Raw genomic sequence first — 19,140 nt, forward strand, 5'->3', positions numbered from 1 at the left:
TTCTTAAGCTTTGAGTATTGATTTAGATCTTTCTTCTTGTTTATTATGTGCATTCAATACTATAAATTTCCCTCCAAGCACTGCTTTCCCTGCACCTGACAAATTCTGACAGGTTGTATATTTTTATTCTTACTTAGTTCAAAATCTTTTTTTTTTTTTTTTTGACGGAGTCTCTCTCTGTAGCCAGGCTGGAGTGCAGTGGTGGGATCTCGGCTCACTGCAACCTCCACCTCCCGGGTTCATGCCATTCTCCTGCCTCAGCCTCCCGAGTAGCTGGAACTACAGACACACACCACCACACCCAACTAATTTTTGCATTTTTAGTAGAGACGGGGTTTCACCATGTTGGCCAGGATGGTCTCGATCTCTCGACCTCGTGATCTGCCCGCCTCGGCCTCCCAAAGTGCTGGGATTACAGGCGTGAGCCACCGTGCCCCTAGTTCAAAATCTTTTAAAAGGTCTCTTCAGACTCTGGCCCATCCGTTATTTGGAAGTGTGTTGTTAAATCCATTTTAAATTTTTCAGCTATATTTCTGTTATTGATTTCTAATTTAATTGCACTATGGTATAAGAACATATTTTTCATTTTTTTATTTTCAAAATTTTGTTAAGATGTGTTTTATGGCCCAGAATGTGGTTTATCTTGCTGTATGCTCCACGTGACCTTGAGAAGAATGTGTATTGTGCTGTTGGTGGATGAGGTAAATTATAGATGTCAATTATGTCCATTCGAATAACAGTGTTTTTATTTTTTTATTTTTATTTTTTTGAGACAGATTCTTTCTCTGTTGCCCAGGCTGGAGTGCAGTGGTGTGATCTCAGCTCACTGCAACCTCCACCTCGTGGATTCAGGTGATTCTCCTGCCTCAGCCTCCCGAGTAGCTGGGACTACAGGCACACGCCACCATGCCCACCTACTTTTTATATTTTTAGTAGAGACGGGATTTCCCCATGTTGCCCAGGTTGGTCTCGAACTCCCAGCCTCAGATGATCCGCCCACCTCGGCCTCCCAAAGTGCTGGGATGACAGGCGTGAGCCACTGTGCCCGGCCCACAGTGTTGTTTAGTTCAGCAATGTCCTTACTGAGCCTCTGCCTGCTGGATGTGCTCATTCTGATAGAGGGTAGTAAGTCTCCAACAGTAGTGGAGGATGTGTCTCTCCTTACAGCTCCATCAGCTTTTGCTTCATGTGTTTCGATGCTTTGTTATTAGATGTGTGAACATGAATGATTTTTATGTCTTCATAGAGAAACAACCCCTTTATCATGTTGTCATGCCCCTTCCACCAACAATTTTCCTTGTTCTAAAGTTCTCTTTGTCTAAATTAATATAGCTACCCCAGTGTCTTTGGATTATTATTAGCATAGCATATATTTCTTCATTCCTTACTTTTAAACTATGTGTGTCTTTATACTTACAGTGGGTTTTTTATAGACAACATCTATAGGGTCAGGTCTTAGTTCCTTTTATCCGCTCTGAAAATCTGTCAAGTGGTGTATTTAGGCTAGTCACATTTAAAGTGATTATTGATATAGTTGGATTAATATATACCATATTCTTAAACATTTTCTCTGTGTTGCACTTACTCTTTATTATTATCATCCCCTCTTTTTTTCTGCCTTCTCTGGTTTTAATTGAACGTCTTATCCCACACTCTCTCCTCTCTTAGCTTATCAGTTATACTTGTTTTTCCAAAAAATTTTAGCATTTCCCCAGAATTTGCAATAATCATTTATGACTACTCTAAGCCCTCTTCCAAATAGCATTATACTGCTTCACTTAGAGTGCGGCTATCTTACAACAATGTACCTACAACTTCTCACTTCCACCCTTATAAAATTTCTGCCATTTATTTTACTTATCCATGTGCTATAATCATGTAATACACTGTTACTATCATTACTTTGAACAAATAGCTATTATTAGAGAAATTAAGAAAAAGAAAATATGTTGCTTTCCTGTCATTTATTTATTTTCTGCTGCTCTTCCTTTTTTCACGCATATGCAAGTTTCTGATCTATCTCATTCTTCCTGTTTCCAAGGAACTTCTTTGAACATTTTCTGCTGGGCAAGTCCACTGGTAACACATTCCTCAGTTTCTGTTTATCTGAGAAAGTCTTTATTTCTCCTTCACTTCTTAAGGATAATTTTACTGTATACAGAATTATAAGTTAGCACATTTTTTTCTCAACACTTCCAATACTTCACTCTCCTCTTGCTCGCATCGTTTCTGATGAGATGTTTCCAACGTCTCGTTCCACTCTTGGTCAGATGTTCCCCCACCCCCAGCCTCCCTCGAGGTTTTCAGCTTGGTTGTCTGCAGTTTGAATATGACGTGCCTTAGGATCAGTTTTTTGGCATTTGTCTTTTTTGACAGTCACTGAGCATCCTAGACGTGCGGTTTGGTGTCTGTCAATACTTTTGGAAAATCTCAGCCATTATTACTTCCAACATGTCTTCTCCTTCGCTCTTTCTGCTCCTTCCGGCACCCGCCGCCCACTCGCACCTTCTGTGTTTGTCTCTCTGCTCCGCTCGCTCCGCTCGTGGTTCCCTCTGCGTTTCTGCTGCGTTTCTGTCTTCGCGCTCCCGGCCCCCTTCCTCAGACACGCGCAGCCTCCGGCCGGGCGGCGGCGCACTGCGTTTCCACCTCGCATTTCCTGTACTCCAGCGCGCCTTGTCCTTCCCAGAGCGTCCATCTCTTTGCTTATGTTACCATCTGCTTCGGTGCGCTGCCTCCGTTTTCTAGTAGCGCCTTTAGCATATTGATCATCGTAATTTTACTTTTTTTTTTTTTTTTTTTTGAGACATTGTCTTGCTCTGTGGCCCTGGCTGGAGTGCAGTGGCTCAATCTCGGCTCCCTGCAGCCTCCGCTTCCTGGGTTCCAGTGATTCTCCTGCCTCAGCCTCCTGAGTAGCTGGGATTACAGGTGCCCACCACCGCGGCCCGGCTAATTTTTGTATTTTTAGTAGAGATGAGTGTCACCATGTTGGCCAGGCTGGTCTTGAACTCCTGACTTCAGTTGAACTGCCCGCCTCAGCCTCCCAAAGCACTAGAATTACAGGCATGCGCCACCTCGCCTGGCCTGATCATAGTAATTTTAAACTCCCAGTCTGATAATTCCCAACTTCGTGTCACATCTGAGTCTGGTTCTGAGGCTTGCTTTGCCTTTTTGGACTGTTGCTTTTTCTTGCCTTTTAGCATGACTTATAATTTTTGGCCAAAGCAGGGACTGGGGCAAATCAGCCTTGAGTGTGGGATTTGGGGTCCATCTGGCCGGGAGCTGGGCTGTATTGAATGAACATTTGCCGCAGCTGAGGGTGACGGCAGCTTCCGCGCCCTTGTTTATGGTTTGTTTTTGCTTCTGTATTAGCTTGAGGTGCCATAACAAAATACCACACACCGAGCACCTGAGACAGTGGTCATTCGTTTCTGACACTTCTGGAGGCTGTGAAGTTCCAGATGAAGGTGCTGACCAGGTTCCATTTCTGGCGAGGGCTCTCTCCCTGGCTTGCTGTGTCCTCGTCCCATAAGGGCACGTCTCGTAGGGGCCCCAGGCTCGTGACCTCACCTAACCCTAATCATCCCCCAGGGCCCCACCTCCACTCACCATCGCATCTCGGGTGAGGGCTTCACAGATGCATGGGGGGAGGGGCACGCAATCTAGTACACAGCAGGAACCACCCAGCAACAGACCTCAGTTTTAAAAGTGTGGCTCTGGCCAGGTGTGATGGTTCATGCCTGTAATCCCAGCACTTTGGGAGGCTGAGGCGCGCAGATCACCTGAGGTCAGGAGTTCGAGACCAGCCTGGCCAAAATGGTGAAACCCCATCTCTAGTAAAAAATACAAAAAATTAGCTGGGTGTGGTGGTGCATGCCTGTAACCCCAGCTACTCAGGAGGCTGAGGCAGGAAAATTGCTTGAACCCAGGAGGCAGAGGTAGCAGTGAGCCAAGATCGCGCCACTGCACTTTAGCCTGGGCAACAAGAGCAAAACTCCGTCTTGAAAAAAAAAAGAAAGAGCCAGGAGTCAGGCGTGTTTGCCCGTTCTGTTGTCTGGTCACCCCAGCCCTAAACCAGGCAATAAGTGAATTACCAACACCTAGGAAACTCCTTGTTTCCAGCCTCTCAGTCTGCAGGCGTGTGGAGACCAGCTCAAGGTTCTAACACATGACCTTGTGTCTCCATGGGAGACTTTCGGTTTTGCACCAGACATTGCCCAGTCCTAGGAAAAGCTGTTTCTGGGTCTTGCCCTCCAAACGGCATTTTTAGGCATCCTGACTTGCAGGAGGCACAGGCCTGCCTCACGGCTCTTTTTGAAAATAAAAGTTTGTGATGAGCAAAGATTGGCCCCCGCAGTCCACCCAACGCCTGCACTTCGTCTGCCTCCTCCTTGAGCTGTGGAAGGAAAGCTGGTCACTGGGATTGAAGCAGCCTCTGGGCGCTCCCCCCTCCCTCTGTCCCGGGCCCTCACCTGGACAATCAGGAACTACCTTCTGTCCCAGGCACCCTCCAGCTGGAGGCCCCTGCCATTCCCTTTCTGAAAAGCCTCTCGGACACTCCCATCAGAGCCAACAGAGGCCGCAGGAAAGCCATGGGTTAGGCCCTACAGAGCTCAGGTTTCTCTCTGACCTGTCACGGCAGCTGCCTGTTCGGCTTAGTGGAGCAATTCTCACCACCCAGCTGTCTGAGCTGCAGCAAAGCTGCATGAAAGGCCTGTGGGTGCAGGGCTGCAGCTCTCACCTTCAGGCCGGCCATGCGTCAGGACCCGATGGCTCGCTGCAAGGGCGGAGGAGGTGCCCCGACTCAGGTCAGGCATGGGAGGAGCAGGGGAGCCTTCTGTCTCAGCAGGTCTGACTCTTGCCTCCTGTAAGGAAGCAGAGCCATTCAGAAGTGAGAGGCAGCCAGGAGGGGCGGGCGTGGTCTGTCCACACCGGGCAGTGGCGGGAGCCTGTTGAGCTGGCCAACTTCGGACTTAGGGCCCCACCATGATGAGCCAGATGGAGCTGTGGGGAGATCCACGCTGGCACAGCAGCCCGTCTGCCGTAGCGAAGCCCCGAGCACAGCCAACAGCGACCCACAGTGGGGCGGGGCGGGTGATCCTGGGTGTCTGTCGCCTTTCCTTTTAATACAATATTCTAGTTTATAGGTTACATGATTTAATTGACATAATGGCCATGATTGAATTGTCATAATGGCTATGTTTAATGGCTGGCTCTCAGAATGCCTGAGGATTCAACAACCAGCTCTGAGAAGCTCACCACGAGATGAAGCCCTCGGCCCTGATGCCAGGACACACACTAGATTTGTCAAGGCCCTGGGCCCGGGGGGAAACGTCTCCAGAAACAAGGCTCCTGGGGCTGGGGCTTCAGTAGGGCCGAGGCCCGTCCTAGCAACCAGGCCTCCAAGGGACGCTGGGGCCACCTGCTGCTGCTTTGAAAGTGAAGGAGCGCCATTCTTGGATTCCCCAGGCACTCGCTGGGGTCCTTCGTGCTGACCACAGCCTGGGAAGACTGTTCGCTGGTGGACCCACAAAGGCCTGGGAAGACCGTTCGCTGGTGGACCCACAGAGGCCTGGGAAGACCGTTCGCTGGTGGACCCACAGAGGCCTGGGAAGACCGTTCGCTGGTGGACCCACAGAGGCCTGGGAAGACCGTTCGCTGGTGGACCCACAGAGGCCTGGGAAGACCGTTCGCTGGTGGACCCACAGAGGCCTGGGAAGACCGTTCGCTGGTGGACCCACAGAGGCCTGGGAAGACCGTTCGCTGGTGGACCCACAGAGGCCTGGGAAGACCGTTCGCTGGTGGACCCACAGAGGCCTGGGAAGACCGTTCGCTGGTGGACCCACAGAGGCGTGGGAAGACCGTTCGCTGGTGGACCCACAGAGGCCTGGGAAGACCGTTCGCTGGTGGACCCACAGAGGGCTGGGAAGACCGTTCGCTGGTGGACCCACAGAGGCCTGGGAAGACCGTTCGCTGGTGGACCCACAGAGGCCTGGGAAGACCGTTCGCTGGTGGACCCACAGAGGCCTGGGAAGACTGTTCGCTGGTGGAACCACAGAGGCCTGGGAAGACTGTTCACTGGTGGACCCACAGAGGCCTGGGAAGACTGTTCGCTGGTGGACCCACAGAGGCCTGGGAAGACTGTTCGCTGGTGGACCCACAAAGGCCTGGGGTTGGGACCGCGTAGGCCTGAGCGCTTGCCTCCCACCACAGCTATGGCCCAGGGCTCAGCGTCGGGGGGAGACTCTGGCCCTACTCCACTGGCTGGGCAGCCAGTGGGGATCCCATCTGCCCTGGCCCCTCAGGACCTCCTGGCCCCTCCTTCCCATAAGTAATGAGAGGGCCATGAGGCTGAGCAGCTCCCCTTCCAGGGCCACATGCGTCTCTGTGCCTTCTGCCCCCCATGTCAGTGGATCCCTCATTTCTGAGTACACGGGGCGACCACCGCTGTCACCCTGGTTTTACCCTAGAGCATTAAACCTGACCCCAGTCAATGCAGGAGGGACACAACCTCAGCTTCCATGCAGCCCAGAAGCCCAGGCTGCTCGAACCATCCCCGGGGCCTTGTGGATGCAGCAGGTGTATCCTGTACCGGGGTGCTGGGACACTGGGCATGGGCTCGGGGCAGGAGGGGCCCCCGCTCCCTGAGGAGGGGACAAGTCCGGAAAACTCCAGGGCGGGCCTCCAGCCACACCTTGAAAAGGGGGTAGGTCCCACCCAGCACTGGATGTTTGGCTTAACAAGTTCCCAACATTTTAAAGTCGAGACAATTCACGTAAGAATTAGGGTTTCTACATCTCTTGAAAGGCTGAGAGCTCAACACTGCTGGGTGTCCGGCCCCCCCTGTCCCCACTGCCCAGGACAGGCAGACCCCAGATGCGAAGCCTCACAGCCTGCTTCCTCCACACAGGCAACAGCCTCCATCAGAGGCCTCAGGGCTCCCCTTCGATCTGGAGTTGGAATTGAGGGATGCTGCCCAGGAAGATGCCAGGGACACCTGCGTGGGCAGAGAGGGCCCAGGAAGGCCCCAAGCGCGGGGTCAGGGCACCGAGGGGACACAGTGGAGGGGGTCCCCCAGCCCAGAACCACCCAGGCACCAAGACTCCCAGCAGTCAGGACAGAAACAGCTCCGGCACCCACACACAGGGAGGGGGCTGGCAGGGAGGGCTGGCGTCTGGAGGCTGTGGAGGCGAGAAGGCTGGTTCAGGAGGCTGCGTAGATGCCGTTTCAGAGCAGGCCAGGGTCAGAGGTTGGAAGAGCCATTCCGGAGGGCAGGGGGTGTTGACGGGGGCACAGAGGAATGCCCTGAGCCCGAGCCGGCAGCGAAAATCCACCCGCCACACGCTGAAGCGCCTGCACTTCAGTCAGTTGCTGTGTGCACCAGCAGGCTTTTAACCGGAAAATTAAAAATGAAAACAAGGAGGAAGGCAGAGGCCTCAGGGTGGGGCTGCTGGGCTGGGACCACCTTGAACTCAGTGCCTGCCCTCACTGAGGCGCCGATGTCAACAGCAGTGGGGCTGTCACAGGCAGGGCAGGGCTGAGGCGCCGATGTCAACAGCAGTGGGGCCGTCACAGGCAGGGCAGGGCTGAGGTGGCGATGTCAGCAGTGTGGCCGTCACAGGCGGTACAGGGGCTGAGGTGGCGATGTCAGCAGTGGGGCTGTCACAGGCAGGACAGGGCTGAGGTGGCGATGTCAACAGCAGTGGGGCTGTCACAGGCGGGACAGGGGCTGAGGTGGCGATGTCAGCAGTGGGGCCGTCACAGGCAGGACAGGGCTGAGGTGGCGATGTCAACAGCAGTGGGGCTGTCACAGGCGGGACAGGGGCTGAGGCGGCGATGTCAACAGCAGTGGGGCTGTCACAGGTGGGACAGGGCTGAGGCGCCGATGTCAACAGCAGTGGGGCCGTCACAGGCGGTACAGGGGCTGAGGTGGCGACGTCAACAGCAGTGGGGCCGTCACAGGCGGGGCAGGGGCTGAGGTGGCGACGTCAACAGCAGTGGGGCCGTCACAGGCGGGGCAGGGGCTGAGGTGGCGACGTCAACAGCAGTGGGGCTGTCACAGGCGGGGCAGGGGCTGAGGTGGCGACGTCAATGGCAGTGGGGCTGTCACAGGTGGGGCAGGGGCTGAGGTGGCGATGTCAACGGCAGTGGGGCTGTCACAGGCGGGACAGGGGCTGACCCATGGGGTCAGACTGAATGGGGAGTGGGGGCCCCAGGGGTTGGTGGGTCCTCAGGGGGGCCTCCTGGAAAGGACTTGAGGCCAAGCCTTTCGAGGAGGAGGGCCTGGGATGAGGGCCTGGAGGCAGAGGCCAGAGCCCGTGCGAAGGCGGTGAGTTCGGCAGGAGACAGACTGAGTGTGCGAGGGACGCAGAGGGCGCAGGGGGTGGGGCCGGGCCTCCACCTGCGGCTCTGGGTGAACCAGTCACGCGAGGAGAATGCACCTGGCGATTCCACACATCTACAGCGAGTCTCCTGAGCCGCAGGCCCCGGGGCTGTGGAGAGCTGTCTCCATTCAGCAGACGCCGGGGCTATGGGGAGCCGTCTCCATTCAGCAGGCGCCGGGGCTATGGGGAGCCGCCTCCATTCAGCAGGCGCCGGGGCTATGGAGAGTGGTAGGGCGGTCGCCATCTGCACCTGCTGTTTTCCCAAGTCCTGTTCTGGACCCACTAACTCCAGTGACTGAGGTGACTTCTTCACACGGGCACGGGGCCAAAGCTCCTGACCGGTGCAGGGACACAGGGGGCAGGACATACTCAGATAGGGGCTGGGAAGGCTGGGAGCTTCTGCTGAGGGTGGCACCAGCAGCAGCTCCATGATTGTGACTGAGGCCAGGGCGGCTCCGCGACGGTGACTGTGGCCAGGGCGGCTCCGAGACTGTGACTGGGGTCAGGGCAGGAGAGTGTGGAGGCCAGTGAGGGGGGTCCACACCCATCAGTGAGGCAGGAGTCAGGGTAGGCTGCAGACCCGGGCGGAGATTGCGAGGCAGGGGTCAGGGTCACTGGAGAAACATGGCTCAGGAAAGGCTTCAGGGAGAAAAAGGTGTTGGACGAGAGAGGCTGGTGCTCAGGGGCTGCAGGGGGGCCGGGCCTCAGCAGGGAGGGAGGGAGGGACTCTGGGAACAGCAGAGCCGGCACGGAGGATGCTGCCAGGGAAGGGCACTGACGTGCATGGACCTGGAGGATGCCACTGGCCAAAAGCTAGGATCTCACTCACGTGTGGGATCCGAAAACCCTGAATTCATGGAAACAGAGAGTGGAAAGGGGGTTGCAGGAGGCCGGGGCAGGAAGAGAGATAGAGAAAGCAGAGACGTTGGTGAAAGGGTGCAAAGCGTTCGTTAGCTGGAGCTGTGGGCTTCAAGGTCAGCCGCGCTGTGTGGCGGCCACCACTGCCGTTAACCACAGTACACAGGGTGCTCGGTAAGTGCAGTTCTTTTTCCGAGGATTTATGATGTGGGAAAAGTTTTAAATTAAAAATAAGAATAAGAATGTAAAACAATACAGTAGAACAGCTGTTTTCATGGCCTTGCCTTGCACTGGGTGCTAAGTCATCGGAGATGATTTGAAGTCCTGGGGGTGCATGTGCAACCTCTGTACAAACTCCAGGCCATTTCACATCCGGGACTTGAACATCCTCGGATTTTGTTATCAGAGCGGCGTCCTGGAACCAATTTCCCTGAGGATGCCGAGGGATGACTGTATTGTATACCAAATTGCTAGAAAATAGATTTGTAATGTTCTCACCACAAAAAAACAAGTTGGTGAAGTGATGGATATGTTGATTAGCTTAATTGAATCTTTCTGCAACAAATACTTACATCAGAACATCACACCAAACCCCATAAAACATAAACCCCATCAATACACAATTATTCAACTGAAGATAAACTAAAATCAGTAAAATCAATGTACTGGGAAATAAAGCTACGAACATCTCACTGCCCTTGGCAACAGGAGAGCCTGGTCCTGTTCCCGCCATGAGCTGAGTGCCAGGGGTTGGAACTTCAGAGGGCCTGGCAGGGAGAGAGCTGGGCTAGGACACCGCAGCGGAGGAGAGGGAGCTGGCACCATGCAGTAGAAGACCCAGCGGCCGCCGCGAGTGTGAGGAGGCAGGGCCTGGCGGGGCCTGGGTCTGGGCCTTGACCAAGGAGGCAGAGAAAGATGGCCCAAGGAGGGCCCTGGGGTGAGTCTGAGCCAGGAGGCAGAGAAAGGTGGCCCAAGGAGGGCCCTGGGGTGAGTCTGAGCCTGGCGGCAGCGCTGACCCAGCAACCAGGGGCCTGTGCAGCGGGATGTCCTGAGTGGGGTCTGGCCAGGACCTCGTGGAGTGCGTCAGCAATGCTTCACTCTCAGACGCTTGGCGGAGGCCACAGGGGGCCTGACGTCCGGAAACCACAGCCCGATGTTCTCAAAGCCCTGCTCGCCACAGGTGGTTCTGGAGCAGCCGGGCGGAGGAAGGGCTGGTCGGATGTTTGCCTGTCAAGCTCAAAGCGACAGATTCCACTTTCCACTCGTCCACTCCTGAGTGATCAGGGACACGACCGCAGCCTCGAGGCCTCACCGCCAGCCGGCTCCCGGGCCCCACAAGCTCAGATGAAACCTGGCCACGGAGCCACCAATCAGGGTCTGTGCCGGGCTCCACGGCTGGGCAGGTGGTCAGATCAGGGAGCGCACCTGTGTCAGGCTTGAGTTAAACCCCTGCTGCTGTGGTCAGACCGGCGTGAGGGTGGGAGTGGCCACAGGCCCACAGGTGTGCCCCTCCCTCCAGGTGCTGCTGTGGTCGGCCAACAAGGTGTTTGAGGAGCTGACGGACATTGAGAGGCAGTTCCACAAGGCCTTCTACACGGTGCGGGCCTACCTCAACTGTGAGCGGTACTCCGTGGGCCTCCTGGACATGACCAAGGAGAAGGTGAGGCTTCCGTGGCTCAGGGACCCCCTGCCTGGCCCGACCCAGGTCCCGCAGTGACCGCCCCACCCTCACCTCTTCTCTGCCCAGGAATTTTTTGACGTGTGGCCTGTGCTGATGGGAGAGTCCCAGCCGTACTTGGGCCCACGCACGCCTGATGGCCGGGTGAGTCTTAGGGGAGGGGCCCAGGGCCTGTCCACACGCCTCTGTTTCCCTGACTCCAACTCCAGGGCAGGAGAGGGAGGGATAGGGGTGGGGTTTAGGGAGGTGGGAACTGGCCGGTGGGACCCCGGGTGCCTGTCTGTGGTCTCCACCAGGCTCCCCTGCTGCTGCACTCCAGGGATGGGGTGTCCAGGGCTGGTCCCTGAATGAGGGCCGCCAGGCTGGTCGTGAAGATCCACGTCGGCTCTGATTGTGGGGGCTCCTGCTGCCCCATCTCCCCACGTGGGACCCCCTGTGCACGTGTAGGATGCGTGTGTGTGTGTGAGAGAGTACGGGCCCAGCTTGTGTGTGGGATTGTGCGGAACACAGACTGGGAAGACAGATCTAAACCGCGGCGTGTGATGCGTGTCCCGTGAGTATTGGTGACGGTCTGCATGTGTGTGCACCCTGAGCCTGTGCATGTGTGGACATGGGTGTGAGTGCGCCCGCATTCGTAGAATACCTGCGCACGGCGGCGACATCTGTTCACGTGTGTACACATGCATGGTTACGTGTGTGGGGGTGTGCATGTGTGTGCATGCGTGTGGCTGTGTGTAGCTGTGTGTAGCGTGTGTGTGTGAGCCCCTCAGAGCTTGGCCAGGCAGCCCCCTGACCAGTGTCTTCTGCTTCTCAGGAAATTGTCTTCTACAAAGTCATCGATTACATCCTCCACGGCAAGGAGGAGATCAAGGTCATTCCGTAAGTGCAGGATTTTACCAGAAGCGTCCCCGGGGGAGGGACCGCCCCTCAGACCCCGGCTCAGCCCCCAGGGCCATCCTCCCAGGGCTTCCCACAGTGCAGTCAGCAGCACCGGCCTGGCCCGGCCCCACCTGTGGTGCTCTGTGTGCCGTGGGGCATAGTGGAGTTGGGGGTGAGACAGAAGCCGACTCACTGTTCTGGGAGATGGTGAGGAGGACGTGGGCCGCTGAGGAGCCCGAGTCACTGTGGACATCCAGAGTGGACATACAGGGGACCAGGCAAGCTGTCCAGGCGGCCTCGTCAGCAACAATTGAGCATGAAGGCCCCAGGATTTGACCCTGGCGCCACCAGCCCCACCCAGACAGTGGACCCTCCAGCCAGGAGGCCGAGTCTTGGCCCTGTGGGGCTGGAAGAGGAGGGGAACTCCAGTCCGGAGGTCAGGGCAGGACTCCAGCCAAGGGAGGGGCAGCTGGTGGCCCAGTGGCCCTGTGATCCCATAAGCCTATTGGGACCCCATCCCCAGGCCTCAAGCAGGAACCAGGATCCAGGTGCCAGGCTTGAGCACAAGTCAGGGTCAGGGTGGCAGGGCAGGCACCAACGCTGAGTCCTAGAAAGCAGACTGAAGCCATACGGCCTCCGGAGAGGGAGGGGTTCCCAAGAGGGAGGGGCCCCAGCACGGCAGCCTGGGGAGGAGGAAGAAGGCAGCACAGCCGTCCTCCAACCCATACCCTGGCCTCCTCGCCTCCTGAACCCCCTGGCACTCAGAGAAGAGAGTAAATGCTGAGGATGGCACATGAGCCAGAGACCCCCAGACCCCTGCACACACGCCCAGTCCATCTGACCCCAGTACACCTACATCCAGCGCAGCCTGGCCCCTCTGACCCCTGCACACACACGTGCAGCCCAGACCAGCCCCTCTCACCCCTGCACACACACGTGCAGCCTAGACCAGCCCCTCTCACCCCTGCACACACACGTGCAGCCTAGACCAGCCCCTCTCACCCCTGCACATACACGTCCAGCCCAGGCTGGCCCCTCACCCCTGCAGACACACGTGGAGTCCAGCCCGGCCCCTCTCACCCCTGCACACACACATCCAGTCCCTCTGACTCCTGCACGCACACATCCAGCCCGGCGTGGCCTATCTGACCCCTGCTTTCTGCCCACAGCACACCCCCAGCCGATCACTGGGCCCTGGCCAGCGGCCTTCCAAGCTACGTGGCAGAAAGCGGCTTTGTGAGTCCTGTGCTGTCTGGAGTCCCCACAGCCTTGCCCTCACTGGGTGTGGCGATGTGTGCTTCTCCTTGTCTCTGCCACGTCCCGCCCTCCCGGCCAGCTCCACGTGCCTCAGCGAGCCCCACGTCCCGCCTTCCCGGCCAGCCTCCACGTGCCTCAGTGAAGCCCCCAGCTGCCCTGCTTTACCTACTTAAAAGCTCACCTCAGGGCCACAGAGGCCATTTTAGATCATAACAGACCTTCTGCTGCTTTGGATGAAATCGTTTTTCTGATGCTTTTTCAGATTTGTAACATCATGAATGCTTCCGCTGACGAAATGTTCAAATTTCAGGTATCTGTCTGTGCCTTGGTAGAAATTATACTTACTTACAAAAGAGGAGATTTTGATTCAGCGATGATGAAGTGAATTAGTTTTTGCCACTTAAAAAACAACTTCAGCCAGGCATGGTGGCTCACGCCTGTAATCCCAGCACTTTGGGAGGCTGAGGCGGGCGGATCACCTGAGGCTGTGACTGCAGCCCCCACACACGCCCGCAAGGCCGTGACCGCGGCCCCCACACACCCCTGCGAGGCCATGACCGCCGCCCCACACACCCCTGCGAGGCCGTGACCGCCACCCCACACACATGCCCATGAAACCACTCCTGGTGGGAAAACGGCCTCTACCTCCTCCAGTGGGAAAATATCATGACACAAAAACCATGGACACAAACTCCAAATGCAGAGAGGGAGAGAGGGAATGCAGAGAGCAGAGACGGGAACACGAGCCCAGCCGTCACGGCTCTAGGGGAGAAGACGTGAGGTCACTCTCCCCAGCCACACGCCCGGGCCAGGGCCAGCCTCAGGGCGGAGCTCAGCTCTGGACACCGCTCCCACAGGAAGGGGCCCTGGACGACTCCGGGTGGCTCATCAAGAATGTGCTGTCCATGCCCATCGTCAACAAGAAGGAGGAGATTGTGGGAGTCGCCACATTTTACAACAGGAAAGACGGGAAGCCCTTTGACGAACAGGACGAGGTTCTCATGGAGGTAAGCACCTGGGCAGACGTGGTTCCGCCGGGGATGCCCTGCGAGGGGTGGGGCCTGTGCGGTGTGGGGGCCTCCCCGCCAAGCATTCGGCTGTGTGTGTGTGCCCGTGTGTGTGCTGTGTGTTTGCGGCCAGGGAGAGGATGACAAAGGGCCTCCCCGGGAGCAGGAGCCTCTGCAGAGCACCCGGCAGACCCCACACAGAAGCACTGCGACACCATGGTGGCAGCCCCAGGACCTGCCCGCCGAGCCACGGGGCCTGGCACACAGGCACATGGGAGGGGGCGCGCCGGGAGCGCTGAGCGCCAGTGACACTGCCATCCCCTCCAGTCCCTGACACAGTTCCTGGGCTGGTCAGTGATGAACACCGACACCTACGACAAGATGAACAAGCTGGAGAACCGCAAGGACATCGCACAGGACATGGTCCTTTACCACGTGAAGTGCGACAGGGACGAGATCCAGCTCATCCTGGTGTGGCGGGGCAGGGCGTCCAGGGGTCACCCAGGGGTCACGGCTGTGTGGTGGGGGCAGGTCATCCAGGGGTCACCCAGGGGTCACGGCTGTGTGGTGGGGGCAGGGCATCCAGGGGTCACCCAGGGGGTCACAGCTGTGTGGTGGGGGCAGGTCGTCCAGGGGTCACCCAGGGGTCATGGCTGTGCGGCGGGGGCAGGGCGTCCAGGGGTCACCCAGGGGTCATGGCTGTGTGGCACGGGCAGGTCGTCCAGAGGTCCACTGAGGGGTCACCCAGGGGTCACGGCTGTGTGGTGGGGGCAGGTCGTCCAGGGGTCACCCAGGGGTCACGGCTGTGCGGCAGGGGCAGGTCGTCCAGGGGTCACCCAGGGGTCATGGCTGTGCAGCAGAGGCAGGTCATCCAGGGCTCACCCAGGGGTCACGGCTGTGCAGCAGGGGCAGGTCGTCCAGGGGTCACCCAGGGGTCACGGCTGTGTGGTGGGGGCAGGTCGTCTAGGGGTCACCCAGGGGTCATGGCTGTGCGGCGGGGGCAGGGCGTCCAGGGGTCACCCAGGGGTCATGGCTGTGTGGCACGGGCAGGTCGTCCAGAGGTCCATTGAGGGGTCACCCAGGGGTCACGGCTGTGTGGTGGGGGCAGGTCGTCCAGGGGTCACCCAGGGGTCACAGCTGTGCGGTGGGGACAGGTCACCAGGGGCCACGGCTGTGTGGCGGGGGCAGGTCACCTAGGGGTCATGGATCTGTGGCAGGGACAGGTCACCAGGGGTCACGGCTGTGCGGCGGGGGCAGGTCGTCCAGGGGTCACAGGTGTGCGGGGCAGGTCACCCAAGGGTCATGGCTGTGTGGTGGGGGCAGGTCACCCAGGGGTCACAGGTGTGCGGGGCAGGTCGTCCAGGGGTCAGGGCTGTGCGGTGGGGGCAGGTCATCCAGGGGTCACGGCTGTGCGGTAGGGGCAGGTCGTCCAGGGGTCACGGCTGTGTGGCAGGGGCAGGTCACCCAGGGGTCATGGCTGTGCGGTGGGGACAGGTCAACAGGGGTCATGGCTGTGTGGTGGGGGCAAGTCGCCAGGGGTCACGGCTGTGTGGCGGGGGCAGGTCACCCAGGGGTCACAGGTGTGCGGGGCAGGTCACCAAAGGGTCATGGCTGTGTGGCGGGGGCAGGTCACCCAGGGGTCACAGGTGTGCGGGGCAGGTCACCCAGGGGTCACGGCTGTGCGGTGGGGGCAGGTCACCCAGGGGTCACAGCTGTGTGGGGCAGGTCACCCAGGGGTCACGGCTCCCTCTGTGCAGTGGGCGGCCAGGTTACCCAGGGGTCGCAGCTCTCTCTGTGTGGTGGGGACACGGCTCTGGGGCCAGAGCTGAGTACAGCCCTGGCATGCCCCCGAGGTCCCTCTGTCTGCACGGCCCTGGCATCCCTTTCCTGTGCTCAGTCTCCCCAGCCGGGGGCCTTGCATGGCCAGAGCCCTCCTAGTCATCATGAGAGAGTCCCATCATTATACCTGAGGACTGTGTAAGGCAGTGCCCGAGAGAGGACAGGTGGGAAAGTCAGCAGGCCGTGCACACAGTCATTTGTCTCCAGATCAGAGGCTGCCAGGGCCTTCCCAGGGTGAAAGCACGAGCTCTTGACAGCACCTTCCTCCAGCTCACACGGGGTGGACGCACCGCCGTCACCTTGTCCCACATGCAAAGCTCTTTCTTGTGACACATCTGTGTCTCTGTGTAGCCAACCAGAGCGCGCCTGGGGAAGGAGCCTGCTGACTGCGATGAGGACGAGCTGGGCGAAATCCTGGTAAGAACCTTGCTCCCGTCCCTCCCATGGACGCCGGCCACGTGTTAGGCTGGGAGGAAGAGTTCTGCATTCTCCGGGACCCGAGGGTGCTTTGCACACACGGTCATCGGGGATGTTGGTGCTGTGTGTGTATACTTGTGTATCTAAGCACCTTAGTGTACGTGTGTGTACATAAGCCTGGCTTTCACTCTCAGCTAGTGTGTCCCTGAGTGTGTTTGCATGGCCAGAATGTGGCTTTGATGTCTGCACTCCTGAGTGTATCTTCCTGTCTTACTGTCTCCTCTCAGTCTCAGCCAGTGTGTCCCTGAGTGTGTTTGCATGGCCAGAATGTGGCTTTGATGTCTACACTCCTGAGTGTACCTTCGTGTCTTCCTGTCTCCTCTCAGTCTCAGCCAGTGTGTCCCTGAGTGTGTTTGCATGGCCAGAATGTGGCTTTGATGTCTGCACTCCTGAGTGTATCTTCCTGTCTTACTGTCTCCTCTCAGTCTCAGCCAGTGTGTCCCTGAGTGCGTTTGCATGGCCAGAATGTGGCTTTGATGTCTGCACTCCTGAGTGTACCTTCGTGTCTTCCTGTCTCCTCTCAGTCTCAGCCAGTGTGTCCCTGAGTGTGTTTACATGGCCAGAATGTGGCTTTGATGTCTGCACTCCTGAGTGTATCTTCATGTCTTCCTGTCTCCTCTCAGTCTCAGCCAGTGTGTCCCTGAGTGTGTTTACATGGCCAGAATGTGGCTTTGATGTCTGCACTCCTGAGTGTACCTTCGTGTCTTCCTGTCTCCTCTCAGTCTCAGCCAGTGTGTCCCTGAGTGCGTTTGCATGGCCAGAATGTGGCTTTGATGTCTGCACTCCTGAGTGTATCTTCGTGTCTTCCTGTCTCCTCTCAGTCTCAGCCAGTGTGTCCCTGAGTGCGTTTGCATGGCCAGAATGTGGCTTTGATGTCTGCACTCCTGAGTGTATCTTCATGTCTTCCTGTCTCCTCTCAGTCTCAGCCAGTGTGTCCCTGAGTGCGTTTACATGGCCAGAATGTGGCTTTGATGTCTGCACTCCTGAGTGTATCTTCCTGTCTTACTGTCTCCTCTCAGTCTCAGCCAGTGTGTCCCTGAGTGCGTTTGCATGGCCAGAATGTGGCTTTGATGTCTGCACTCCTGAGTGTACCTTCGTGTCTTCCTGTCTCCTCTCAGTCTCAGCCAGTGTGTCCCTGAGTGTGTTTACATGGCCAGAATGTGGCTTTGATGTCTGCACTCCTGAGTGTACCTTTGTGTCTTCCTGTCTCCTCTCAGTCTCAGCCAGTGTGTCCCTGAGTGTGTTTGCATGGCCAGAATGTGGCTTTGATGTCTGCACTCCTGAGTGTATCTTCATGTCTTCCTGTCTCCTCTCAGTCTCAGCCAGTGTGTCCCTGAGTGCGTTTGCATGGCCAGAATGTGGCTTTGATGTCTGCACTCCTGAGTGTATCTTCATGTCTTCCTGTCTCCTCTCAGTCTCAGCCAGTGTGTCCCTGAGTGCGTTTACATGGCCAGAATGTGGCTTTGATGTCTGCACTCCTGAGTGTATCTTCGTGTCTTCCTGTCTCCTCTCAGTCTCAGCCAGTGTGTCCCTGAGTGCGTTTGCATGGCCAGAATGTGGCTTTGATGTCTGCACTCCTGAGTGTACCTTCGTGTCTTCCTGTCTCCTCTCAGTCTCAGCCAGTGTGTCCCTGAGTGTGTTTACATGGCCAGAATGTGGCTTTGATGTCTGCACCCCTGAGTGTACCTTCGTGTCTTCCTGTCTCCTCTCAGTCTCAGCCAGTGTGTCCCTGAGTGTGTTTGCATGGCCAGAATGTGGCTTTGATGTCTGCACTCCTGAGTGTATCTTCCTGTCTTACTGTCTCCTCTCAGTCTCAGCCAGTGTGTCCCTGAGTGCGTTTGCATGGCCAGAATGTGGCTTTGATGTCTGCACTCCTGAGTGTACCTTCGTGTCTTCCTGTCTCCTCTCAGTCTCAGCCAGTGTGTCCCTGAGTGTGTTTACATGGCCAGAATGTGGCTTTGATGTCTGCACTCCTGAGTGTACCTTCGTGTCTTCCTGTCTCCTCTCAGTCTCAGCCAGTGTGTCCCTGAGTGCGTTTGCATGGCCAGAATGTGGCTTTGATGTCTGCACTCCTGAGTGTATCTTCATGTCTTCCTGTCTCCTCTCAGTCTCAGCCAGTGTGTCCCTGAGTGTGTTTACATGGCCAGAATGTGGCTTTGATGTCTGCACTCCTGAGTGTATCTTCATGTCTTCCTGTCTCCTCTCAGTCTCAGCCAGTGTGTCCCTGAGTGTGTTTACATGGCCAGAATGTGGCTTTAATGTCTGCACTCCTGAGTGTACCTTCGTGTCTTCCTGTCTCCTCTCAGTCTCAGCCAGTGTGTCCCTGAGTGCGTTTGCATGGCCAGAATGTGGCTTTGATGTCTGCACTCCTGAGTGTATCTTCATGTCTTCCTGTCTCCTCTCAGTCTCAGCCAGTGTGTCCCTGAGTGCGTTTACATGGCCAGAATGTGGCTTTGATGTCTGCACTCCTGAGTGTATCTTCCTGTCTTACTGTCTCCTCTCAGTCTCAGCCAGTGTGTCCCTGAGTGCGTTTGCATGGCCAGAATGTGGCTTTGATGTCTGCACTCCTGAGTGTACCTTTGTGTCTTCCTGTCTCCTCTCAGTCTCAGCCAGTGTGTCCCTGAGTGTGTTTGCATGGCCAGAATGTGGCTTTGATGTCTGCACTCCTGAGTGTATCTTCCTGTCTTACTGTCTCCTCTCAGTCTCAGCCAGTATGTCCCTGAGTGCGTTTGCATGGCCAGAATGTGGCTTTGATGTCTGCACT

General features: G+C 57.0%; 1 protein-coding gene across 7 annotated transcripts in view; it reads left to right on the plus strand.

Moving 5' to 3' along the window:
- The window catches only part of PDE6B (phosphodiesterase 6B), a 112,539-nt gene that overhangs the window by 66,076 nt on the left and 27,323 nt on the right, over positions 1-19,140 (plus strand). For all 7 annotated transcript variants that reach the window (XM_055111092.3, XM_055111094.3, XM_055111089.2 and 4 more), the window contains 8 exons: positions 10,759-10,899; positions 10,987-11,061; positions 11,732-11,796; positions 12,966-13,032; positions 13,316-13,363; positions 13,911-14,060; positions 14,388-14,531; positions 16,251-16,316. In XM_055111092.3, coding sequence (XP_054967067.1) covers positions 10,759-10,899; positions 10,987-11,061; positions 11,732-11,796; positions 12,966-13,032; positions 13,316-13,363; positions 13,911-14,060; positions 14,388-14,531; positions 16,251-16,316 — 756 coding nt within the window. The remainder of the gene's footprint in view (positions 1-10,758; positions 10,900-10,986; positions 11,062-11,731; positions 11,797-12,965; positions 13,033-13,315; positions 13,364-13,910; positions 14,061-14,387; positions 14,532-16,250; positions 16,317-19,140) is intronic.

This window comes from Pan paniscus, chromosome 3, assembly GCF_029289425.2.
Source record: "Pan paniscus chromosome 3, NHGRI_mPanPan1-v2.0_pri, whole genome shotgun sequence".
Classification (NCBI taxonomy): Eukaryota; Metazoa; Chordata; class Mammalia; order Primates; family Hominidae; genus Pan; species Pan paniscus.